The sequence below is a fragment of the Drosophila albomicans genome, chromosome 2L (genome assembly GCF_009650485.2).
Source record: "Drosophila albomicans strain 15112-1751.03 chromosome 2L, ASM965048v2, whole genome shotgun sequence".
Taxonomy (NCBI): domain Eukaryota; kingdom Metazoa; phylum Arthropoda; class Insecta; order Diptera; family Drosophilidae; genus Drosophila; species Drosophila albomicans.
In genome coordinates, this window is record NC_047628.2 from 3357096 (window position 1) to 3384345 (window position 27250).

The 27250-nt window shown below is 33.1% G+C and overlaps 3 protein-coding genes, 1 long non-coding RNA gene and 1 pseudogene across 12 annotated transcripts; 3 read left to right on the forward strand and 2 right to left on the reverse strand.

The window, feature by feature from the left end:
* Positions 1 to 341: 341 nt before the first annotated feature.
* LOC127565312 (uncharacterized) lies at positions 342 to 4599 on the reverse strand. Its single transcript, XR_007954666.1, has 3 exons — positions 4228 to 4599; positions 3837 to 4105; positions 342 to 741 (listed from the first exon to the last, which is right to left on the reverse strand). It is a non-coding gene; the product is annotated as an uncharacterized LOC127565312 (long non-coding RNA).
* On the forward strand, positions 2289 to 3844 carry LOC117565867 (putative nuclease HARBI1). 2 transcript variants are annotated; one of them, XM_034245204.2, is made up of 3 exons: positions 2289 to 2672; positions 2745 to 3453; positions 3518 to 3844. In XM_034245204.2, exons 1-3 carry the CDS (start codon positions 2340 to 2342, stop codon positions 3637 to 3639), a joined length of 1164 nt encoding a protein of 387 aa, XP_034101095.1. In that variant the 5' UTR covers positions 2289 to 2339; the 3' UTR covers positions 3640 to 3844. The 2 variants fall into 2 exon arrangements, with proteins under 2 accessions (XP_034101095.1, XP_051859228.1); XM_052003268.1 differs by having other exon boundaries at positions 3505 to 3641.
* LOC117565864 (tubulin monoglutamylase TTLL4) lies at positions 4064 to 13938 on the forward strand. Of its 8 annotated transcripts, none has more exons than XM_052003265.1 (13): positions 4079 to 4119; positions 5186 to 5231; positions 5292 to 5365; positions 5754 to 6448; positions 6968 to 7833; positions 7898 to 8251; positions 8318 to 8675; positions 8752 to 8876; positions 8936 to 9375; positions 9442 to 9612; positions 9678 to 9956; positions 13425 to 13583; positions 13644 to 13938. In XM_052003265.1, exons 4-12 carry the CDS (start codon positions 5811 to 5813, stop codon positions 13497 to 13499), a joined length of 3306 nt encoding a protein of 1101 aa, XP_051859225.1. In that variant the 5' UTR covers positions 4079 to 4119; positions 5186 to 5231; positions 5292 to 5365; positions 5754 to 5810; the 3' UTR covers positions 13500 to 13583; positions 13644 to 13938. The 8 variants fall into 8 exon arrangements, with proteins under 8 accessions (XP_051859223.1, XP_051859225.1, XP_034101087.1 ...); XM_034245196.2 differs by lacking the exon at positions 4079 to 4119 and adding an exon at positions 4816 to 4882; XM_052003264.1 differs by lacking the exon at positions 4079 to 4119 and adding an exon at positions 4846 to 4892.
* A 2748-nt stretch (positions 13939 to 16686) lies between these two features.
* Positions 16687 to 21077, forward strand: LOC117565866 (protein aubergine-like). The gene is made up of 8 exons (XM_034245202.2): positions 16687 to 16846; positions 18128 to 18212; positions 18289 to 18782; positions 18848 to 19043; positions 19105 to 19232; positions 19300 to 19844; positions 19906 to 20016; positions 20084 to 21077. Exons 1-8 carry the CDS (start codon positions 16751 to 16753, stop codon positions 20982 to 20984), a joined length of 2556 nt encoding a protein of 851 aa, XP_034101093.1. The 5' UTR covers positions 16687 to 16750; the 3' UTR covers positions 20985 to 21077.
* A 3535-nt stretch (positions 21078 to 24612) lies between these two features.
* On the reverse strand, positions 24613 to 25042 carry LOC117563523 (60S ribosomal protein L9-like; annotated as a pseudogene).
* Positions 25043 to 27250: the final 2208 nt, after the last annotated feature.

Genomic DNA, 27250 nt, shown 5'->3' on the forward strand with positions numbered 1-27250 from the left:
TCGGTTACTTTTGATGATTTATGATTCATTAATAAAAGTAACTATATGAAGATGCTACAGTAATTTAATGTGTATTTTATAGGTTACATTAAACATGTTGATTGCGTTAGTTTCCGTTGGGGTCACTAAAAATATATAAGTGTTTTTTTGCTTATATGCATTTCAACATTTTATGAAGCACGTTTTGAATAGCAATTTTAAAAAATTAGGTGGAATATGTAATCAATTAATCTACCTTATACTCTATTTAGACCAAGTGTATTGCTTCAATGATACATTTGTAAATGCAAATTTTCACACCAAAACTGCATCACGTGATCAGCTGTTTAGAGGTGAAAAAGTAAACCCACGCAGGAAAAAACATATTATTATATTACAACGACACTGAAAGCATTCAAAGATTATATGTTTATATCAATTTCATATTTTATTTAATTGATTCTACTTATTCCTATTTTACATCATAATAAGCAACTCGCAACTGCAACGGTCATATTTCTATACAAAGTGGTCAAAGTGATTGTTTTGGCGATTTTATTTAAATATTTTGGCATGCCTCCGTCGATTTCCTTTCCCTTTTCTCATCTTGGTTTTTTACTTTTTTAAGAATTTGAAAACAATTTAAAATAATTTTAAGCCGCCAAAATTTGATGGGGCTCTATTAGCTGTTCCTCTCTTACACATTCACCCGCTTATGGAATGTTGCGGCAGAAGATTCTACTCAATGATGCAAAAAATATACTGAAACGAAACGGCTTTAATTATAAATGTCAACAAATCAATTTCAAATTTCTTAAAAATAGAAGGAAACCTATGATCTTATTCTTTAACATTTTCGAGTTTTTAACAAAGTCAAAACTGTTTAATATTATGAACAGTGTTGCCAACACTTGATGGTCATTTATACCCGAGGATTCCAAAGGAAATAGCCAAAAATAGCTAGATTTCTTAAAAAATTGCAATTTCATAACTTATTATATTTTTGTGCATCAATTGCACAGCATTTCATCACAAAGCAAATTGCTTAAAATTTGACTAGCCTCCTCGGAACTTAAATATTTTCCCATTGTACAAATCTGTGTAAGATACTTATTTGGGAAGTCATACTCAAAACAACAGTTTTCAACTCGATGCAAATTGTCAAATCTTTTTTAATACAGTGTTTAAATGTTAGATCTTCCATCGCAAACTGTTCGTTTAAACATTTGACTCCTTTTTTCGCAAACAATCAATTTACATACAAATGCATCACAAAAATCAGTTAATTTTAATGTAGAGATGGTAGCATTGCGAACTCGAAACGATGTTGAGAAAATACCCAAATACTACAAAGGGTAAATAGTATTTTAGTATTTAAGATACACAATTCGGTCACGATGGGCGGTAAACGTAGTGTGTATGAATCGATAGCCACAAACAATGTCTCTATTGCTAATATATGTTTTTAAGGTCGACTGTTTTTTAGTGGAGTTTAAATAAATTTATATAATCAAATATTAAAAATAGTTAACAAATAGCAAATAATTTTTTTGAAATAGCCAACAAACCAGGCACCTGCAAAATTGGGGGTTTGCAGTTTTAGGTCATCAAAAATAGCCAAATCTGGATAGAATATAGCTGAATTAGCAACACTGATTATAAAGTGATTTTTTTTAATTCCAAGTTATAATATTGGCAACATTAATAGTTAATGTCCCTTTTCCATAGCACCAAAAAAAATCAGTTGAAATGTTAATTTGCATCTTGTTACACCCCATAAGAAGAAAACTGGGTATTTTTACGTTCGTCAGCTATATACGTAAAAATATCGAGCACAAGCGTAGAAACATTGAACATCAATTTTCGGTATATTTTCTCAGTCACGCGATATTTTATCGATGTGAAGCCGAAATAGAGCTTACAATAGCCAAATTTGCTAATGACTGATGCTACTGTGGAAACTCCAAAACAGAACTTGATCAAATGTGAACGAACTGATTGGCTATGTAAACGGGGCATAAAAATATTTAAAGTATATACAAAACAACTTTCCGTTAAATTTTAACAAGTGTATGAATACTAATAATAACAAATCAAATTTGAACAAAAACATTTTTTTGTTGCCAGAAGCTTACCACATTTTTTAAAGAGATATAATTGTTTCGTATATCCTGTTGATTCCAGTTGGCATATATTTTTGTATAATTTTGTAAGTGGATTTAATTTCTCTGATGCAATTGAAAAAATAAGTTGATGATTTTATACTAAAATATCAATATTGTAAAAAGACGGTATATTTTCGAGTTTTACTTTCGGTCACACTGTTGATAAAGTAAAGGAAATATTTTGTTATTTTTATAATGGAGGATATAAAAGTATTCAAACGGTTTCTTAGCGATGTAAAGTGTGTGAATGATTTGCGGCAGCTGCATAGTATTGGCATTACTTGCAGCAGACAAAATAAAGGCCATGTAAGCAAAGTAAAGAGGAGACGCGTTCGCTTCCACCCGATGGAGCAAATTAATGAAATAGAATTTCGTAAAAAATACCGCTACACAAAAGAAAATATGAGGCGTATTATTGAAATTGTTCGAGATGACATCGAGGTTGACTACTATAAACCAGTGAAAAGAAATCAAGTGCCTATAGACTTGCAAGTCTTAGCGGCGATTCGTTTTTTCGGTGGAACTGAGGTGACTCTTTATTCGTTCAATAAAATTGTGAAGACTTTTTAATTATGATTATTCTCCATTCCTTTTTCATAGCATCCCCAACTAACAGCTATAGCGCATGGAGTTAGTTTGCATACAATGGCTAAAATAACTCGTCGTGTGGCTTCAGTGCTGTCATCAAAGGCATCACGATACATCCGAATGCCAGCAACGCTCTCAGAGAAGGAACGAATGATGCGATCGTTTCAATCGTTATCAAATATGCCTCAAGTTATTGGCGCACTTGTTCAAAGTACTGTGCGATTGCAATTGGAAACTTCACGTTCGCAGATTAATAGAAGCGGCCACCAAAATGGTGGTTCTATGGACTCGCCATCGCCAACAGAGCTAGTACATCTGCAATTAGTTTCGGATGCTGAACATAAAATTCGAGACCTGGACATTCGGCTGTCGGATGAACTTGATCTGAATACTGCTCCAGAGGTTTACTCATTATCGCGCATTAAGGAGCGTTTTGAACAGAACGAATTTCGCGGACGTATTCTTCTCGGCAATGATTCACTTTCGTGCTCATCCAGCCTGTTTACTCCCATTCAATACCCTCGGAATAAAGCCGAGGAACTCTACAATCATGCTCATGCTGTAACCTTTGCCCCAGCTATCAAATGTCTTAACATCTGGTTTCGTCGATTTGGAATTCTCGGCAGTGAACTTTTAGGCACATTCGGTTCTGCGAAACAAACAATTACCGCGTTGGCACTACTCCATAATATGGCCATTGATTGGAATGATCCCAGTGTTGGTACGTTTTGCACTCATTGAGAACATTCATCTAAAGTTTTCATAACACAAGAATACATTTTCAGATGCTGAGAATAGTGTATCCTTCTATAAACCGAACTTCCTAAGTTTGGGTCATGGTATATCAGTAGCGGAAGAGCAACGCAATCGAAAAGAATTTATTAAATCTCATTTCGCAAACAACTAAGCACACAAAAATGCCAATTTAAAATAGTATTATAAAAACAAAAATATCTATACGTACGTATGTATTCCCCCTCATGGGTTTTTTTTCTTATCAATTTTCCCTCATTAATATATACATACAAATTATATTATGTTCCTTATATGCGTTTAAGTATTTAAGAAACTTGATCTTTTAAAAGATAATATTAATTTACTCACGCTTGTGAAAATGCAATTTAATAATATTCTAATAAATATAAATAAATACATTCGCCTAATAAAAAGCGATTTTAAATCGTTAGTGCGACTTGTAAGTCAAGTCATTTTAAAGTATTTCCAACATTTTTGAGCAATTGTTTTCATTAAAACAAATAGCAGTGTGTTCATACAGCAGCTGATATGAATCTTCAATGCGTTTTATTGAACTAGTTCATTTTGGAACTACACGTGTTGTAGTTAAGTTCTAGGTTTTGCTGCAATAATTATGTCTGTTGAATATAAGGTAATAATAGTGTAAATATATTAAAAATAGAGAATTAAAATATGTAATGATTTGTAGTTGTTAGATCAATAAGAAAAGTGAGCAATTGAATGATTAGTGTAAAACAACCTTTATTCCATTGAGTGGGTAGTGTTAACAGAGATGTGTCTAAGTGGTTTTATTAATCTCCGTTTAGCATCGTGTGAGCGCTGTGTGCATTTTAAAAGTAATAATTTTAAACAGGTTGACCTCAATCTCATAGTTTAATTTACATTTGATTAAAATTAATTGTATATAGTAAATGGAAGAGGAGAAGCACTTCCTTGCCAAGGATAATTTGTAACTGAAAATGTTATTAAAATAACAGAATGGAGTGTATTGCTTGCATTAGATGTGTGTGATAGGGCTGGAATAACACTGAAATTCACCAATCCGATATTTTAAACATTGAGTTTTTAAGTGCTTAAATTCATTGAGAGTGTTTATTGATTTTATAACGAACTAAACTCAAAAAATGGTATGACTATCAAATAAATAAAAAAAAAAATGCTTAAAAATATATTTATTTTCAATTCATTTAGACTATTTTTTATGTTTAATTAATGTATATATTATTTTCTGTTATTGCCAAATACTTTATCGATATTTTTGATATGGCTATCCTATCGACATTGTCTCGATATTATCCCAGCACTAGTGTGAGATTCAACATAACAGAAGTTTTTCAGTAACAGCTAACGCGGGCTGCCATGTGTTTTGTGTTTTTTGTCTTGTTACAATAAATGTGTGTTTGTGTGTGTATACATTGATATTTACATCAAAATTATAAATAATATTTATCGTTACTATTGGAATACCTTTCAAAAGCACTACTGGTGAAATTGTACAAATTTAAACACATTAAATTTTGCCAATCAAAAACACAAGGCAACTGCAGTGCAAAGTTATTGTCACCCAGTATACTGTTCAGTTTTGATTTTTATTTAATTAATACTGTTGGAATTATCTCTAATTGATTGAAATTGAATTCATAGTATTTCGTTTCGTTTTCGATTCAAATACCTCTATTGATGTTGGCCTACCGAAGTTAGCAGAGTGATACTTTATTTACACATTGGTCAGGATATCATCGGGTTTGTGACCTACATTTAACTACAGCACATACACATGTAACAGCCACTACATACATACAGTTGATACCCCAGTTGCAACTAGCGAATCTAGCACAGCCCATCATCCAACTTGAAGGTCACCCAATCCAGACACGGTATGTTTTGATAATAACTTAATTTGGCTCTATATTACATTTATTGATGATAACAATGTTTGTAAGTTATCATTTTACTGATTTATTTTATGTGCTTTCATCTATCATTTAATTTAATATCGAATATTATATTTAACGGTCATTCAACTTGTGCTGAAAATGACCTTGAAATTGTAGGCCACTTTAATCGACAAAGGTTTTGTGTAGACATTAATTTTATAATACTAAATTGTATAACATTGTATTACATTTAAATATAAAATTTGAACATTAAATTGTTATAGCAATTGTTACAAATTTAAATATAAAACAGGTGCGGATTAAGTCTTATATTGTTTATATAGTATATTATTTTTAACAAGAATAATGTGCTTTTTTTATCCGCCAGGTGCATGCGTACATTTTTACATATGCGGTGGAGTTACTTAAGCATTATAGAAATAGTATGTTCATGTACACCGCCTCTGAAGTGTATGGAAAAGATCTTGAAATGCGCCACAACAGTCAGGCAAAAAATTTAACGAATAACAACAATGGGATTAGTAGCAACACCAGCAACCTTAATGATCAGCAAGTACCATTTTGTAATGTTGATAATGCCGTTAACTATTATAAGAATGTAAACCTAATTGGATCAACATGGAGTATGAAGGGTTCAAGTCGTTCATCTAATGCAAGTCCATCGAAATGTGGCAGGCAAATATGTAGGCAACCGCCCGGCTATTCAGCAGTACCTTCCTCCGAACTATTGCAATACTCAAATTCATACGCCATGTCATATGCACCTCAAAGGGTTTCGGGTGCATCAACAGGGGGAAACAACAACCATCATGCATACCAACAGATGAGGCAATCAGTTGACTATTATAGTGGTACGCCACCGCACAAAGTTCACCAGCACTCGCATAGTAATAGTGCACACGCCAACCAGGAAATCAAATATTCTTCCCCGCTTTCGTTGGAGAAAGATAAACTAAAACGACAAATAAGAATTCGAAGTACATCTGAATTTTTGGATGGGGGTTTAATCTATTCGCATAACCGCAAACCAACTACACTGGAGACGTCATGGAGTTCTGTAATGTAATTGTTAATTGACAAAAATACAAACCTTTCCCTTTGCTTGACTCCTGCTTCCTTAAGAATTTATGCTACACACATTAGTTATTACATTTATTTGTATACTTACCTTAGACCTATAATACAGTCTATCGCCAACATTAATTTATAAACAAATTTATTTATTTACATTTATTTACATTCAAATCCATGCATTCCAATAATAATTTTTAAGGGAATAATTAATTCTTCGTTATTTTTATTAAACCATCACATGGCTAGAACATGAAGTTTGCTGGCGTCTGTGAAAGATAACGAACAGTTATTAAAAAGTCGTATCATTTTATAGTTTTATTTTATTTAAAGCACTCAAGACTAATCATTATTTATAAAGCAAAATAAAATAATAATAGAATAATTATTAATGTGAATTTTTTTTTATAAAATAACTTAAAATGATTAGGGTCCCCGCTATTTTAAATTCATACTTAAATTGTTCTCTAGTTAATATATAATATTTTCATTATATTGTTTATTTTGTAGTCCGGAGCGGCCATTGCGTTTTCATTCAACAGATCAGCACTACGAACATTATTTTTCATATTTTTACAATCGCGGTGGACGAGATCAGTTACCGAAGAACCACCCACCGCATACCTCGCACTCGGTGTGCAATTACAAACCTCAAATGAGCTTATTACATGAACCGTCGAGTAAACGCTCGTCAAATGCTAGTCGCAGAAATAATATACCCAATGATAATAACCAAAATGTAGAATATGATAGTTATATATTGAAAGAAAATAACGAGTTGCCGTTTGGGTATAATGACAGCAATTGGAACGATTCACCGGAGAATGATTGCCCAGAAAAATGTGTATCGAAAGCTAACGATGATGATTATATTTCTAATAACGATGCATACGATTCGAAAGAAATCAATGTTGAACAATTCGATCCAACTTTACTATCCCATCGTCGATTCGTCCAGCATAGCGAAATCAATGAACTGAACACAACTGGAGACTCTTTAACAGTGAATAATAATATAAGTCAAGCTAAGAAAACGCAAAAAGTTACCATATCCCCTCATATCGCTCCACGATTACCATTGACGCCAAAAAGAATCCGGGGAGGCCAAGCAACTGTCAAAAAGATACTGCCTACTGTGCATAGAGTTTTATTGTATAACAGTCAAAGTCCCCGATTGGCACGTAAGCATCAATATCAATCGAGTAATTCACGCAATCAAAACGTAAAACCACAACATCCTAAAGGTCACAGTCATGGTCAATGTCAGGCCCAAGGAGATGATGATCATATAACTAAATATATTCTGGATGATTCTGAAGAGAAAGCCAACGAATACCCCGAGGTTGATTTTGACAATGATGACGATCTAGACAATAGTAAGTTTCTTTTAAAAAAAATTACCATAATAAAATATTTTAAATCGTCTTAAACGAATTTCAGTATCAAATTTTGATGAGAGCGACACAGTTAGTGTTAGTTCTGATACAGAAGATGGATATCGAGCTCATGCGTATAAAATGGCTCATTCAGGAGAACGGTTATCGTCGTCACCGAAGAACTCAAAAACTTTGCTGTTTTCTCAGACTTCTGATGAAGATTTATGTAATCCGAAATCAGTATTAGTACCAAGTCTTTTTCCCTTCGTTCCGCCCTATCTATCCTTTTCATCGAACACTCAAAAAGGACCTGATGTGCCAGCTGACTTACACAGAGTATTGAAATGGCGGGTGACAAACATTATGCCTAAGGTTGTTCGCTTGATCTTGGCCAATAGTGGGATGCGTATGCTCAAAAGTAAGTTTACATAATTCGTAGCTGAGAAATCCAACTAATTTCATTTTATATATAAATTTAATGTAGAAACGAACGACTGGATGGGGGTTTGGGGCAAGCATTTAAAATCACCATGTTTTAAAACGATTCGCTCATATCAAAAGATAAATCATTTACCTGGGTCCTTCCGAATTGGACGCAAAGATTCGTGCTGGAAGAATCTTCAGAGGCAAATGAAGAAGCACAGTAACAGGGAGTTTGGCTTCATGCCACGCACCTATGTCATACCAAATGATTTGTGTGCATTGCGGAAACGTTGGCCAAAATATGCTCAACGTAATACAAAGTGGATTATTAAGCCCCCCGCTAGTGCTCGGGGAGCTGGGATACGCGTAGTTAATCGATGGGGTCAAATACCTAAAAGGCGGCCTTTAATTGTGCAGAAGTAAGAACGGAAGAATGTTTATAATTATTAATACTATGTTTGTCAATTTTCTTTATTTTGATTGATTATTTTATAGATATATCGAACGTCCTTTGCTAATAAATGGAAGCAAATTCGACTTACGTCTATACGTACTTGTAACATCTGTAAATCCCTTGAGAGTCTTCATGTATCACAATGGTTTGGCAAGATTCGCGTCAGGTATGTGAATTATGCGTTTAAGACATATAATATATTATATGTTGAGTTATATTCTACAGTGAAATATAGCGCCAAGATTGATACATTGAACGATCGATGCATGCATTTGACGAACTATAGCATTAACAAATTTTCGTCAAACTACTCAAAGAATGAGGATGTTAATGCTTGTCATGGTCACAAGTGGACAATTAAGTCGCTATGGAATTATTTGGCCAATCGTGGAGTCCGCACAGACGGCCTCTGGGAGGCGCTAAGGAGTCTAGTGTTACGCACAATTTTAGCTGGTGAAAATGGCATAAATAGCATGATACGAGCAAACGTGGAGTCCAAATACAGTTGTTTTGAATTATTTGGATTTGATGTGATCTTAGACTCGGATCTTGTACCATGGTTATTGGAGGTCAACATTTCACCCAGCTTGCACTCAGAACTGCCGCTTGATGCTCATGTTAAGGCACCCCTGGTTCAGGGCGTTCTTAACACAGCTTTGTATAATGTCAGTTGTTTTCTTCATATGTAACGAAAAGATTTAGTCATATATTATTATATCTTTTTTTTTCAGATACCACCAAAACTGACTCAGGAAAAACAAAAGGAGCTTGCCGCCGAGTTTTCATTTCCACCTGGAACACAAATGTGCTATGATAAACGTCTATATATAAATTATTTATCGCGCGATGAAAAGGTCAAACATAATAATTTTACACGTAAAACAATGGAAAACCGCGAAGATGTTAGTTAATGGCATATTCCTAATATATATTGTTATTAATATTTATTTATTTTTTACCATTTCAGTATGTTAATGCAATTCTGCAAAAACTAACACCTGACGATGTGCGCTGTCTTATTGTGGCTGAGGATGAGCTGGCACGATGCGCTCCTCTTGAGCGCATATTTCCCACAGATCAAACCCACAAATATCTAAAATACAACGACACTCCTCGTTATTACAATCGATTGTTAGATGCCTGGGAATCACGCTATGCAAATAACCGTACCGAAGGGATAGCACTTCTTCGCGATTATTGCCAAGCCAAATACCATTTACAGGTTCCAGTGCCACCTGCCAAAAAGGTAAGCTTCAATATAAATGTCAATGACAACTATACTACAATTCATCTCCCACACCAATAAGATTTAATACCAGCTGGGGCAATCATATACACGTCCATTTGTATTATCAGCTGAATAATAACAACAAAAAAAAAACTTTTATTCCGAATAATTTACATTCTTAACTCTATTATTAAATTTGAGGGCTGTTGGCGAGCTATACAATCATTTTATTGGCGCTGTCGTGCTCTTTACTGTCGTAAGTTCTATCTGTTGACCCCATAGATAAACTTCGTAGGCTCAAAATGAACACTTTGCAAACCAAATACGAGTACTTTTAGGTAGAATAACAATAATATCAATTATTTATTGTAATACTGACATTAATGTATGTAGCAAATTTAAATACAAATTGGAACGTTAATTCTTATAAATAAGTACTACCCGTATATTGTACTTAAGTAAACCAAAATAGGTTTTGTTTGTACTATGCGGTTGCGACTAGTACTAGTTGGTTGCAAAACAGCGTTGAAACTGAATAGTTTTGTCTTAACTATAAGTAAATGCAAATTTTTATTTTTTTTGAGAAATTAAGCCAAATTATATTTATTATAATAATGCCCTGTACCTATTGGATAAAATGTCAAATTACCCATCCGTAAAACAAAGTATTCTTAACTAAAAAGAAGGGCACAGGGCATCGGCTAGTCGAGCACACTCGATTGCACTGTTATTGTTAGTTATTATTTTTATGGTCAAAGCCATCAAAATACGAGTGTAATTTATGGCAGTTAACTTCTACACAGTTTTCGATTGGCAAAAGTATTAATTAATTAATTAATTCACGTAAACTAAACTAACTAACTAACCAATACACTTCAAGTGTAGTTGATTTATATTGATGTCATGTTTCTTATGTTTATAAGTAGCGTTAGGTGCAGATACTTATTTATAAAGATATGTGTAAAAGTATATTGACTTGATAATAACTAAGTATTTTAAGTTCTTAATTGGGAAAGCAATAAATCATACTTTTGAAAAAAGCCAAGGTGTTGTGGTCTGGGTTACTTTTTCATGGTAGTAATTTGTTTAAAAACTATTATATTTTTCATAAATTGTATACACTCTTTTACATATATTCTATTTAATTAATTAAAAAAAAAAAAAAACTAAAAAAAAGTGATCGATTAAAGCAGAGCATCCACTCCCGACATTTATATCAAACAAGAAAGCTACCCGCTACTCATTTTCAATAAAAATAATAATGCCAGTATTATTCTTAAAATATATATGAAAAAGTACTTAAAGATATATATGTATGTATTTAGAAACTTATAAATAGAATATCGATTTTATCCAATTTAAAACAAACTTGAAATGTGTGAATGCAAAACTTAGAAGTGCTGTCGAAAGAAAATTATAGCTCTACCTCATATAGTCGCCGAGATCTAGGGCTTCATACGGACGGACAGACAGACGGACTTGCCAATATTGCCTCGGCTGTTAACTCTGATCAACAATATATGTGTATACTTTATTGGGTCGAAGATGCCTCCCTCTGCAAATCACATGCATTTTACTAAGTTATAATATCTTCTATGGGTAGCGGCTATAAAAATGGTTTATTAAAAAGTTTTTAAATTTATTAGTGTATATTAGTATGTACAATTTCATTGCCCATATTGAATTGGAAATAGATGAGTCCCCTGTATCATCCTATGATGATTTTTTTTTTTTTTATTTCTTATGTGTATACATGTTGTAGTTTATATTCGTTATATTAATAATTCAAGTAATCTCAATCAATTTACAACAATCAATGTTTTGTAATTGTAAAATTGCAGGACTACTTCATCAAATTGATGAGATGGATTTTAAAGTGATAACTGCAGCTATCGTATTTATATTGGTCTTATAGTGTATAATAGAAATTGTTTTATTTTTAATTGCACACACGTATGTACACGTGTATATACTATAGTGTACATACATACACACGGACAATTTCTAGTGATCTAAGATAATTTTAAAATGTACCTCATTCATATATATATTTAAATTTTGTTTGTTTTTACAAATTTTATTTGTATATATTAGATATTTAGATTGATGATGAGCTAATATCAAAATGTACTGTTGTAAGGGGTTTACTTTAGCGAATAATTGAATGTCAAAATGCGTTAAACTTCATGAGATATTGTTATTAACATAAGCAAACCTGTGATTTGGGGATCTTGTAGATAATTTGTTAATCTTATAGTATATTATAAATTTACCAGCAAATTGCTCATTTAATTTAGAAATTTTTAAACATTCCCAAATAAGCAGCTGTTTTACATCTCATAAAAGTTGTCTTATAACATTTATCAATTGGTGACAAAAAAGAATATTTAAACTTTTTGTTTATGAATAGTATTTAAAAAATTGTGATGCAATTTCTATTTGCTTTCTTCTGATATAGTGGTAGTAGAGCCTTATACATTTTTTCCTTTATGAAAAATCGACCATTTTATAAATATTCGTATTACTAAACGATATGGCGTTTCTTATTCGTTATTCATTAATTAAATAAATATAGGGAAATTATTTAGAATTGACTCTTATAAAGCCTTTTGGTTATGTACAGGGATTTCCATAGAATATTTGCATCAATTTATTTTTCTATACAATACGTTTAAAGAAATATCTAGATCTACGTTATGTTCTGTAGATCTTTGTTAAGATGGGTCAATAATATGATTGTTTTGGCCTTTAGTGTTAACGTTAAAGAAAAAGCAACAAAATTAAATAAATATGTCTCCCAATATTGTGCAAAAGTCTAGTTACATAATTAAATTGTATAATCATTGATTAAATATTTCTGTGACATGTTTCTAATGTAGTTACATACATACATAACATATAAGTATAAGTACACTTTTTAAATCGATTGTACGATTATCTATGTACTAGTTAGCCTATTTAAAAACTTACCTACAAAAATACATACTTATATTACGCTTATTATAACCATCATAAGCGTAAGTCCACACGTATCGAGCATGCGTTCCTGAAGTTCTCATATGGTTCATGCTAGCAGTAGAATTTATATACTGATAGCCGTACAAGTCACTTTATTCTCGGTGTTAAAATAACAGAAACACATGTGAAAAGTTAACATGTTGTACATTTATGAAAATTATTTGTATTTTAAAATTTGTTTGGAATGATGAAATCTGCGTTTAGAAGTAAAAACAAAGAATACTTGTATAGTATTAGGGATGAGAACATCCGTAATATTAAACAGATTTTTCATTTGAACAATTCAAATTACCAATAAGGAACTTTTTATAAACGGACTATGTATGTGTGTAAGGTAAAATTTTGACAAATTTACATGTATTTTGAAACCAGTTTTGTTCTGTTCTGTTTTATCCGCTCTCTCCTCTTCATATTTTTAACCGTAATAATGTTATTCATATGTTTACTAATAATATTTTAAAAATATAGGACTTGAACGATAACCCCGAAGAGAACACACTTCTGAAGCTAGAAAATGGACCCATTGCAAACTCACATTCATAAAACAACCTTTCTTTCGCTTTCAAATAATAATGATTCTAGCGAATTCTGTTAAATACATCAACCGACTTGGAAAAAATTATTAAGGTATGTCAGAAATATATATATTTTTGTTTAAATATTAAAGTACTACTTTTATATTTACAGATTTACACATTGTTCATCTTGTTATACGAAAGACTGAACACAATAAATCATTTATTTTAAATTAAGTCACACTCTGATGCCGGTCTCTACAATGGGATTTTCATTAAGTCTAGTTTTAAGGCTCAAAGCATATTCAATGTGTTCGAAAACTAAGTAAAATTTTATGTAATGTTAACTAGGATCCAAAATTTGAATGTGCACAAATAAAAATTGGTTATAAGTATATATTAAATGCGCTATAATAGTATATATTATGTATAATTCATGAGCAATTACAAATATTTAAAAAATCAAACGTTTTTTTGTAATTTTTTTAACAGCTCTAAAAATAATAATTTACAAAGCCCATAATTTTTGCACCGAAAATTGTATTGAGAAGTCATTTTAAATTTTGCCCAACTAAAACATGTTGTAAGGTTATGTCTTTGTGTTGGGGAAATTATAATGAGCCTTACAAATTGTAAATGGTGTGATTTTTAAATGATATTTGATATTATATTTAACGCTTGCTTAACTCAAGCAGTCTTTGTGCTAATATTGTAATTTGAATTTATTTTTAACACGCTAGGCTTGGGTCATCAGCTATTACTATATTTAGTAATGCACAGCCCAAACAATAAGAACAAAGATGCTGAAATTTAGTTTTAAAATAAAATTCTGGCTTCAAATCCCCTTTAATGGCAAAATCAAGTTTCTAAAGTTCTAAAGTAAAACAATATTAATTTTGATCATGCAAAATTTCCATTGTAAAGTTAATATGAAATCCTTTTTTTTACAAAAAAAAAAAAACAAAAACATTGAATAATGCCTTAAGGAAAACGGCAAAAATATACAAGCAAGTCTTGTGCCCATTTTTTGTGTTATTTATTTAAATTTTAATAATTCAACATTTACAAATACAACAAGAAAGCTACAGTCGAGTGTGCTCGACTGTGAGATACCCGCTACCCATTTTGAATAAAAGCAAAATATTGCGGTATTTTTAAAAAATACTGATATTGATATACCACAAAATATAAAAATAATACTGAAAGTTATATTTGGTATATTGATATGGTACTATACTCAGTATATACTATAGAGTGCAAAACATACCAGATTGTCAGCCAAACCAACTACGACCCTTAGTAAGTAGGCATTTTTGCCCATACAAGAATATTACTTTAATAACTTCGACAATTTTTATCTGATCGCAACCAAATTTTGTGAAATCACGAACACTATAGTCATTATTGTACGCCAAAATTCGGGGCAGAAGTGGGCGTGGCAAACATTTGAAACTAACTTAATCTACGTGCAAACATAACAAATGCTGTCAAAAAAAATTATAGCTCTGTCTCTTATAGTCACTGAGATCAAGGTGTTCATACGGACAGACAGACAGGCGACATGGCTAGATCGTCTCTCCCTTCTACCCTATGGGTGCGGGTATAAAAATACCTAATGTATACAGCAAAATAATATTTGGTGTATAAATATCCTAGTATACTAAAAATATAATACAGATTCTTAACCATGGCATTTCCTGCCATATACAATTATTTCCCAAATAACTTTTACAATTTTAATCTGATCGCAACCAAATTAGTAGCCATAAAAACCATAGTTATGTTACATACATTCCTATGTAAATCGTAATTAACTTTAATATGACGCTTCCTCGAATCGTATTTTTCGATTTGAGAGGGCGGAAGTGGGTGTTTCAAAAATTTGAAATAAACTTGATCTGCGTGCAAAAATAACAACTGCTGTCGAAAAAACTATCTGACTCAAATGGTCTCTGAGATCTAGGGACTCATACGGACGAACAGGCGTCCATGGCGCATTACATTTCCTGCAGGTTCAAAGTAATACCCTATGAGTAGGGGGAATAAAAAATAATAATATTACATTGCTCATATACACACATATACTGTTCGCAACCCACTTTCTCGTTTCAACTCGCTCAGAACGAACAGAGCAATATAGCTCGCTTCTCGCAAAGCTGTCACTCTGACATCTTCTCGCTTTGCTTGACATCATCCTTATAAAGGTTTACTGCATTTTAATTGCACAAGTTTTTGTGATTCTTAGTAGTTTACACCAAGCGTATCTGCTAGAATGGTGCGGTTCTATGATATTATATTAAAGTCGCATTTCACCAACAGATGTTAATGCGCGAATAAACAAATAAACTGGAAAAATATCGTCGAAAAACGAAAATAAACCAGCGAAAATTAACAGTAAAAAAAATAATCCTGCACTGGAAGCAATGAGCATTTCCTTATGTCTTTCCAATTCGATTTATTTTTTGCTTCCTTTCAAAGTATTGCAATGCAGAAGTTTTAATTTGGAATAGTTTTAAAGCTAAAATTTATTGAGTTCGGGCAGATTGCCATATTAATTCTGCAGCTCATTTTCATTCATTTAAGACCTCGCCAACAATTTTAATTTTTTAAATGATAAGATGGCAATAAAAAAAAGTACTTTGTTCGAAAAAAGATTCGCGTAGAAACGAAAGTTTCTGCTTTGAAATGAAGTCACAAAAATTTGAAATATTGCATGCATCGTTTTACTTATAAGCATTGAAATTCAACACTTAGATATTCGAATTTCAAAGAAAGCGTGTTAGACAAAGCGAAACCTTTTCTTAGGGGATATATTCCTCTATATCGCCTTCCTTAAACTTTTGTACGAAATCTTTTGTTAGGAGATATATTCCCCTGCATCATCTTCTATAAACTTTTGTACAAAATAGATAAAAAAAATTCTATAAAAGTGGAAATTTTTTTTGGATTAAAATAATATTTGGGAATCTCTGTGTTTAGATGCTTTGTCATGAAAACTACTTTTGCTTGGTTCGCATGTACGGAATGTATGGAAACGACCATTTACCCATAAAAATGATTACAGTCGATAAAATCTATTGTAACATATTTTCCAGCAGCCCTACTCCCAAAATGAATATTTTTTTGGAAGCTCTGTAGGCATAATTATCTTTGAAAAATATGTCATCACTATGTTATCGATACAAACTTGTGTCATTCGTAAGTAACGAGTAATTGGAGCCATTCAATTGTAATCTTTCGAGGTGTAAAGAAGTTTTGTGATTTTTGAAAAAACAAATTATGAATAATTTACCAGCTAATTCAGGACATTCACGTGGTCGAGGACGGGGAAAAAAACCTAACGAAGAATTGTCAAGGGGTCTGGTTCCTCAACTGGTAAATATATACAGTACATTTTATTTTTATTTAATTTATTCAAATAACTTACTTTGAATGCATATTTTAATGTCATTAATTTAAACTTGTGCTGAAATAATTGAACGAACTCATGCTAGTCCCTACACACACACACACTAAAATACAGAGTTTGTTATTCTTTCGATACGAAGATGAAGAAAATGGGACAATTTATTAATGTGTAGTGGAGAGATGAACAACGAAAAATAATGGCGAATTGTAACGCTACAGCATTTTTTTTAATTGTACTAAGGTGAAGAAAATAGAATGATAATGAATCCAAAAGTACAAAGCATTTACATACATGTATACTTTTGCATTTATGAATGTATAGTTGAGAGCTAAAAACGAAAAATAACGGCGAATTACGGTGCTAGTGCAAAACAAAGTAAATTGAAATGGTTTCATGCGTATATGAGCTTGGACGTAGTTAACTATGAATTATCCACAAACCTACGGAATTCTTTAATATGTAGTATATGTGTATTCATACGTATTTATGTGCATGTTTAAATTTACATACCAACGAAAGAACTGAATACGATAGACACCAGAAACCGTTTACTTCGTGCAGTTAATTTTTAAAATTGAAGAACAGAAAAAAGTATTTTACGCTTTGAGTAAGTTTATTGAAGAAGTTGTTTAAATAAATATGTAAATAGATTTACATAGTATTCACAAAGCGGCTTGTACCGAGAAAATTGTCTAAAGAAGCTGTTTTATAATTAGTCTTAAAAATGAGACTTCTGTTATACACACATACATATATGTTTCTGTGCATCCATTGTGAGTGTGGGACGATACGTGACTGTATTTGAGAAATTGTGCTCAGCCTTACAAATTTTTGTGTGATGCTAGATGTGCTCAATTTTTGTGCTGATCGTGTAATTCAAATCCAAATATTAGATGAATAATTTTTGTAATATTTAATTTGTATGCTATTGCTGGATGCTACAATTATTTGTTTTTACTGTATTTATTTCACCGACTAAAATAATAAAATAAATTTACTTTAGTATGTCACTGTATATCTGTAGTGCAATAGAATAAGTTACTTACTTAATTTTTATGAAATTACAAAAAACTCATGAGATTACAAAATGCATTCTCGGTCTGCGACTCGGTCTGTTCAACGGAGGAATAATTTTCACTAAATATGACTATAAACTATTAGATTATCATGCATACTTATAATTTTCAAAGAATAATACATAAATACATGTAAAACTGACTATTATCATCTAAATTATTTTTTTTCAGGGTCATGCACCAGTACCGCAGCAAGCTGAGGCTAGGCGGCCCATGAGTAACCCAGCTACTCAAGGCGTTACTGGGGCTGCTGAGGGTAAATTAATATATAAATACATGAAATATAAAAATTGTAATCCAAGGAATTAATAATCAATATTTTCAATAAGTAGGTGACCCTCGTGGATCGGTGCGTGGACGACGATTAATTACCGAAATTGTGCGATCTCGTCCCAGTGGTCTGCTTACTAAAATGGGTACTACAGGCAAACCAATCACTGTTCAAACAAATTACTTCAAATTTCTTAAGCGTCCCAATTGGTCGCTTTATCAGTACCGTGTTGATTTCTCGCCCGATGTTGATAATACATTTCTACGTCAGGGCTTATTGAGAGAGCACAGTAATATATTAGGCGGCTATATTTTTGATGGATCAGTGTTGTTCTGCACCACCAAATTCAAGGACACACCTAATAGTCCATATGTTTTGGATCTCTTGACAAAGAGTCGTTCAGGAGAGAATATAAGCATTAAAATAAGGAGTGTAGGTATTGTTGAGGCAATGGATCCTCAGCAGTTACAAGTTCTTAACTTGATTTTGCGTCGTGCTATGGAAGGCCTGCAACTTCAAATAGTGGCTCGCAATTATTTCGACCCGCAAGCCAAGGTAAGCAATAAAAATGTGTAATTTGTTGATATATTTTTAAATACATATGTTATAAAATTTTGTAGATTGTATTGGATAGTAAGCATCGAATGGAATTATGGCCGGGGTATATAACTTCAATTCGTCAACATGAATCTGATTTTCTCTTATGCACTGAAATCGCTCACAAAGTCATGAGAACGGATACTTTGTATCAAATTTTGTCGAAAAACATTCGAGAAAATGATAATTATCAGGGTGCCTTTAAACGTGAAATTATAGGTAAGATGTTATTATTTGTAATCAAAAATATCACGCTAAACTAAAATTATTTCACTTATAGGCATGATTGTTTTGACGGACTACAACAATAAAACATATAGAGTAGATGATGTCGCTTTTGAGTCATCCCCGATGTCTACATTCAGTACCAAGGATGGAGAAATATCGTATGTTGAATATTATAAGAAAGTAAGTTGAAAGATTACAAATATAAGAGTGTAAGAATTTAAAACTTTTTGATTCTATAATTACAAAGCGCTACAACATAATCATTCGAGACCATAAGCAACCACTCGTAGTGTCCCGTCCAAGTGAGAAAAATATTCGTGGAGGTGCTGATCAATTGATAATGTTAATTCCTGAATTGGCTCGAGCTACTGGTTTAACTGACGGTATGCGATCTGACTTCCAACTAATGAAGGCAATGGGCGAGCATACTAGAATTGCTCCCGATCGTCGAATTGATAGGTTGCGTGCATTTAATCAGCGTCTGCAGAAATCGGAAAGTAGTGTTAATATGTTGAAGTCGTGGAATGTTGAATTGGATTCTGCTCTTGTTGAGTTACGTGCCCGAGTTCTGCCGCCACAGAAGATTGTATTTGGAGGTCAAAGGCGCTTTTTATGCGATGCCCGCGCTGATTGGACATACGAATGTCGTAAAGACGCTATGTTTACAAACGTAGACATAAAACGTTGGTATGTCATAACACCAAGTCGGTCAAAGCATGAAGTACAACAGTTTGTGAAGCTGTGTATGCAGGCATCTGGAGGCATGAAACTTCGTATGAGCGAACCCAGATAGTATGTTCTAATTTGTTACTCGCGTATTTATCCTTATATTGTATTATCTTTACTCTTACAGTGAAGAAATTTCGGATGATCGCAATGGGACTTATTCGCAAGCGATCGATAGTGCTGCCGCTAAAGATCCACAAATTATAATGATTGTCATAAAGTCTCCTAACGAAGAGAAGTAAGTTTGAATAATTGTTCACGAATTGCTGATACATTTAAATTACCGTGGTATTTTGTGTTCGCAGATATAGTTGCATTAAGAAACGAACGTGTGTTGATCGTCCAGTACCCTCTCAAGTAGTAACACTTAAAACAATTGCACCGCGCCCGGATAGATCAAGCGGTCTAATGTCGATTGCAACCAAAGTTGTAATACAAATGAATGCCAAACTAATGGGTGCTCCATGGATGATAGAGCTTCCTATAAATGGATTGATGACCGTTGGATTTGATGTATGCCACTCGTCCAAAAACAAAAACAAGTCATATGGCGCTTTTGTAGCTACTATGGATATGAAGTCCTCCACACGTTATTTCTCTTCAGTTACTGAACATATGAAGGGTCAGGAACTGTCTAATCAAATATTAATGAATATGACATGTGCACTAAAGGCATATCGTGAGCATCATGGGAGTTTGCCCGACCGCATTCTCTTTTTCCGCGACGGTGTAGGTGATGGTCAGCTAAATCAAGTATTCAATATTGAGGTGAAATTCCTCAAAACTCGACTGGACGAAATCTATAAATCGGCGGGAAGAGAGAAAGGTTGCAATTTGGCATTTATTGTTGTAACAAAAAGAATAAACACACGTTACTTTGTGAATAAGCGCAATCCCGAACCTGGAACAATAGTCGATGATGTTATCACTTTGCCCGAGCGGTTTGATTTCTATTTGGTTTCGCAGGCCATAAAACAAGGTACCGTTTCTCCAACGAACTACAATGTTTTGCACGACAGCATGGGTCTGAATGCTGATAAGATACAAATACTCACGTACAAAATGACACATATGTACTACAATTGGTCTGGAACTTGCCGAGTCCCTGCAGTTTGTCAATATGCTCATAAGCTAGCATTTTTGATAGCTGAGAGTATTCACCGTGCACCGTCTTCGGGTCTAGAAAACCAACTGTTTTTCTTGTAATACTTGATTATCAATATGAATGTTTTAATATTTAAATCTTATCGTACATACTGAATACTTAAAATGTATAATAAAGATTAATGTGATATTTGATATTTTTATTGCCGCTTATTTGCATTGCATTGTAGTTTTTTTTCAGTGACAGCTGATTGATCATTCAATTAAATGGAATCATTCCACTGATTTCGAAAATAAATATTGGTTTGTAACTAGCTTATTTGCAGTTTGTTATTATACCTGCATTATAACTTTCTGCCGGCAGGAAATGTATGTAACAGAAGGAGGCATCTCCAACCCTATAAAGTATATATATTATTGATCAGCTTCAGCAGCCAAGACGATATGCCCGACTGTCCGTCCTTCTGTATGAAGACCTAGATCTAAGAGACTATAAGAGATGGAGATATAATTGTTTTTCGATAGCAGCTGTTATGTTTACAGGCCGCAAATCGATAAAAATCGAGTAATAAGTGTAATTTTATAGCTAGAGAATTTTGGTGTACACAATAATATCATTAGTCTATGATTCCTGAAAGTTTGTTTGCGATCAGATAAAAAATTTGGAAGATATTAAAGAAAAACTTTTGTTTGGGGTAAATGCCTACATCCTAGGAGTTACTTTGGCTGACAAACTGGTATATTTTCACTTTAAGGTATATTTTGAATGTAGTACTGTATTAATATACCTAATTTTAAGTATTTTTGTGGTATATTAATTTGATATATATTTTAAAATTAAAACCACAATAATATGCTTTTATTCAAAATGGGTTGCGGGTATTTCACACTCAATTGTTGCTTTCTTGTATTTTTTAACAACTTGAAACAATTACATTACATGTTATGTTTATTTTTCTGTGAAAATTGCAGCCTCCGCAATAAAAATAATTATGCGTGTTTTTGTTTTTTACTCGATACCACCGCTTAAACAGATTTTTGTCTCAAGGCTTATATAAGCCCGAACATCATCAGATGTCGTATCAGGGGCAAGCCTTGCGACAAAAATCTGTTTAAACGGTAGTATCAAGTAAAAAAAAAACCATGTCCATGTCTCAATTCAGTGTTAAGGTGGACAAATTTCATCTTTTAAAATAAGTTAAATAAGTTGTCCTGCTGAACAACTTAGCATGATGTGCAGTAAAGAATTTTGGCCGGAAGACCTATTAGTCAAAGAATTTGTTGCTAAAAAGAAAAATCGATCCTCCGGTTTCTTTTCCTAATAGTAGCAATAATTCTAATTCGAAGCCTTCATCTATGTTTGTCAGTTCAAAAAACTAACATCCTCTTTACTTCTTGGCTATCGGAATGTAAAAGGCATTTTCAGTAAACTTATATTTATATATATATATTTCCCTTTCAATTTCATTGCCTTTACTGAAACATGGTTAAGGAATGACATTGGCGATTTCAATATTGCTGCTATTTCATGTTTTTCGCCATGTTTTTGTTGATAGTCTTTTCGGAGTATCATTGTATTAAATTAATTGCATTTCGCCATGTTTTTATTTTTCCAAATGGTTTAAATAGGTCCCTAATGGTCTTGGTATTGCCGATTTATTTACTGACTTTTTCTAAACGTCATATTCTGTTCAAAGTTTTCATAATTCCTTCTCATATCCTTCTCAGGTAAATTCATCTATTTGTATTTTTGGTCCTTGAATATCTGAAAGCTCTATTTTAACGGGACTATTGGCTAAAAAATCTGTTTTTTCGGCAGGCCCGGATGGAGTGCCTAGTTGTGTGCTACAGTATTGTGCTGGTAGTATCTGTAAACCGATTCTTAAATTGTTTGAATTATCAGTTAACACATGCACTTTTGCAAAATTCTGTGAAAAATATCATATCCTAAAAAAAGGGAACAAATCTAAAGTTAAAAATTATCGCGGTATATCTAAAATGTCTGCGATTCCGAAAGCATTAAAAAAAATCATAACTTCTCAACTGCAACATTTGTGTAAATTTATAATTTCATCTTACCAACATGGGTTTATGAAATCTAGGTCCACATCTACTAACTTATTGGAGTTCTCCTCTATTGTAATTAAAGGATGAGATATCATTTACACCGATGTTAGTAAGGCTTTTGACTTAGTAAATCTTCACCTCTTACTGTATAGACTTAATCTCTTAGGGTTTCCTCATAACATTATTGAGATTATTATTAATGGCTTTGTATATAAATGTGTCCAATTTTCTTCTGGGGTGCCCCAGGGTAGTCATTTGGATTCTCTATTGTCCACTTTGTTTATAAATGATCTTCCTTCTGTTATAAAGCATTCCCGTGTACTTATGTACGCTGATGACGTTAAGCTTTGCCTGACATTTAATGATAGTCATGCCAGCTCACTGTTGCAATGTGACCTTAATCGTCTAGAATCTTGGTGCAGAGTAAATATATTACATATCAATTGCAATAAATGTAAGCTTATGACCATCTGTAGGGGTTCCCAGGTAAATAACTATGTTTTATGTGGTACTCCTCTAGAGCGAATTGAGTCTGTGAATGACTTAGGTGTTCTGCTTGATGCAAAACTTAAATTTGGTAAACATATTCTGTCTGTTGTAAATCTCGGATTTATAAAACGCTGGTCGAAAGAATTCAACGATCCCTACATTACATAAACTTTGTTCGTCTCACTGGTTCGTCCTATCCTTGAGTGCGGATCTCTTGTCTGGAATCCCTAGTATAGGGTTTACCAAGATAGGATTGAGTTGGTGCAGAAACAATTTTTAATATTTTCTCTTCGTAGTTTAAATTGCAACCCTAATATATAGTAATATTAGATTACCACCTTATCGTTAGAGACTTTTATTAGTAAACCTTCCTACTTTTTCCGACCGTAGAACTATGCAAGGTGCTATTTTCATTCAGAGACTAATTAATAGTGAAATAGACTTTTTGGAGCTGTTAAGTCAAATTAGATTTACGATTCCGGTCAGGGTCACTAGGAATTTTCTTCCTCTTCTTATTTCACGTAGAATACTAACATTGCTTGCCATAATCCCCTCCGTATTCTGAGTGTGAATTATAATAATCTCAATAACGTAGTTTGCTTCAGTAAATCTATTCCTCTGCTTAAAACCTTATTATAGTATTAGCAGATTTATCAAGTATTTAATTGTTTTATCTTCCTTTACATATTCCTAACATATTTTGCTTCCCTATTAATATAGTATTACTAGTGTATTTAATTTGCTGTTCAGCGTATTTTAATATTTATTCACGGTTTTCGATTAATGCATGCTGTTCACAAATTTATTTTGTTTTGTCCACGCGTCAGCAAGCCCGTGCTTGGTATCGCTGGGCCACTTGATGGTACTGCCGTTAATACGTCAAGGTCCAAATATGACTAGATTCAGTTAAAATTAATTCTGGTTTACGTATGTTTAATACTATCATAAGAAAAGGAACATTCAACAATAAAATACCATTTTCGTACACCGGCATAACATTACAAGTAGAGGAAAATTGGTTCTTGTGTTAGCAATACAATTGAAATGCCGAAGAAAATTAATGTCAATATGTAAAGATATTTTCACCCTCGCCGATTGATTGATGTTTTAAAGTTGTTACCAGCAATTTCATTTATTATTAAAACTTTCATATGAAGCTAAATGTATCACAACACTAAACTTCTGTCTTCACGTACAGACCATCCAAGAATTTATGTATATCCTTGTTTTTCACGGTGGTCGACTGCTGGACAGGAGCTGCTGACCCAGACATAGCCTCGATGTCGTTGCCCTCAACGATAAGCTCATCCTTTTGGGCTGTCGAGTTGACAATCGTCACACCGGAAGCCATGAATTACGTGAGACTCCCAAAATATACTTACTCTTTTTCATGTTCTCAATGTGACTGCACACTGTGCGCACAGCGAGTTCCTTCTTGGTGCCAAACCATTTCTCAACTTTCAGAGTACGCTTGTCGGACATGGACATGTCCAGAGCAAGGTGTTTGAAGATGCGCTGAAGCCGGTGATTGTGATTGATTGATTCACTGAGGCTTTGATATCCTTGGGGATCTTGACAGACTAGATAGAGTTGATCGTTGGCATTTTGACGACACTGCAAATAACAAACAAAGCAATTTATGAAAAAATTGCATGCAGCCGATTGTTGCATCAATTGAGAATTTCATAAAATTTGCAATTTTAACATACTAGGCTTGGGTCATCCGATATTACTATATTTATAAATGCACAGCCCAAACGCAAAGAACAAAGATGCTGAAATTTAATAAATAATAAAATTCTGGCTTCAAATCCCATTTAATGGTAAATCAATATTGTAAGGTTGTGTTGAAAATCTAAACGGAAAGAGATAGTACAGATCAAACTATATCAATTTTGATCATGCAAAATTTACATTGTAAAGTTAATATGAAACTTTTTTTTTTTTAATAAAAACATTGAATAATGCCTTAAAGAAAACTGCAAAAATATAGAAGCAAGTCTTGTGCCCATTTTTGTATTATTTATTTAAATTTTAATAATACAACAAGAAAGCTACAATCGAGTGTGTTCGATACCCGCTATCAATTTTAATAAAATCAAATTAGTATTATTAATTAAGTAAGAAAAGCCACAGTCGAGTGTGATCGACTGTGAGATACCCGCTATACAAAAATGTATGTATATTTGGTATATTGATATGGTACTACACTGAGCTATGTATGCTTTATGCTATAGACTGCAAAACATACCAGATTGTCAGCCAAAGCAACTCCGACCCTTAGTAAGTAGGCATTTTTACGAATACAAGAGTATTTCTTTAATAACTTCGACAATTTTTATCTGATCGCAACCAAATTTTCAGAAATCATGAATGGCGAAAATTTGAAACAAACTTAATCTGCGTGCAAACATAACAAATGCTGTCGAAAATTATAGCTCTATCTCTTATAGTCTCTGAGATCCAGGTGTTCATACGGACAGACAGACAGGCGGACATGGCTAGATCGTCTCTCCCACAAAGTTATAATACCCTTCTATCGTATGGGTAGCGGGTATAAAAATACCTAATGTACATACCAAAATAATATTTGGTGTCTAAATATCCTAGTAAATTAAAAATATTAAACAGTAAAAATATACAAGATTCTTTACCATGGCAAAATATACCAGATTCTTAACCATGGCAAGCTTCCTGCCGTATACAATTATTTCCCAAATAACTTTTACAATTTTAATCTGATCGCAACCAAATTAGTAGCCATAAAAACCATAGTTACATACATTCGTATGTAAATCGTAATTAACTTTAATATGACGCTTCCTAGAATCGTATTTTTCGATTTGAGAGGGCGGAAGTGGGTGTGGCAAAAATTTGAAATAAACTTGATCTGCGTGCAAAAATAACAACTGCTGTCGAAAAAACTATCTGACTCAAATGGTCTCTGAGATCTAGGGACTAGTGCTGCAAAAACATCGGCACACTATCGATACTATCGATGTTTTTATTTTTTAAAGAAAACATCGATGTTTTTTTGCGCTATCGATGTTTTGTTTGAATGGATTACCATCACAAAATTTACTAAAAGCGCGCGAAGCAGGTTTGGGTAACATTATAAATTACAGATTATTTTAAAAGCTTGGCTTAAATTGGTGTTGGCAGTCGTACGATGGCTAGTCCTGTAAATAGAAAGCGTAAGTACATGTTTCTAATCTGTTTGAAGGTGATTAATTCATGGCTTGTGTGTTTTCAGGCAAGGCAACTATCACAACAGGCAACGACAATGCGGCAAGCAATTGCGAAATAAATGATTCAGATGAGGAGAATAGTAGCTGTATTCTGAGCATCAATGCAGCAGCTATGCCTGGCAAGTCAAAAGTTTGGCAATTTTTTGAAAAGGCGGAGGATGGCAAGTTTGCGAAATGTAAGTCGTGCGCAAAAATATATAAGACTAGTGGTAATACTACCAACTTAGATCATTTGAGACGTTTGCACCCATCTCTTAAAGTGAGTGACCTGCCGAAATCATCAAATACCATTTTGCCATTCATAAATAAAAAATATGACAAGTCTTCTGAACGCAAAAGTAAAATCGACAATGCACTGCCGAGTTTGTCGCTTGTAGCATTCAACCTTTCAGTCTCGTTGAGGAAAGTTCTTTTCGAAAATTTGTTGCTGTTCTTGATCCTCACTACGAGTTACCATCAAGAACAACTTTAAAAAATGTTAACATGGAAATGCGCTACAAGGAAATGACTGCAAAGTTGATGTCAATATTACAGGATATTGAAACTGTAGCTATCACCACTGAC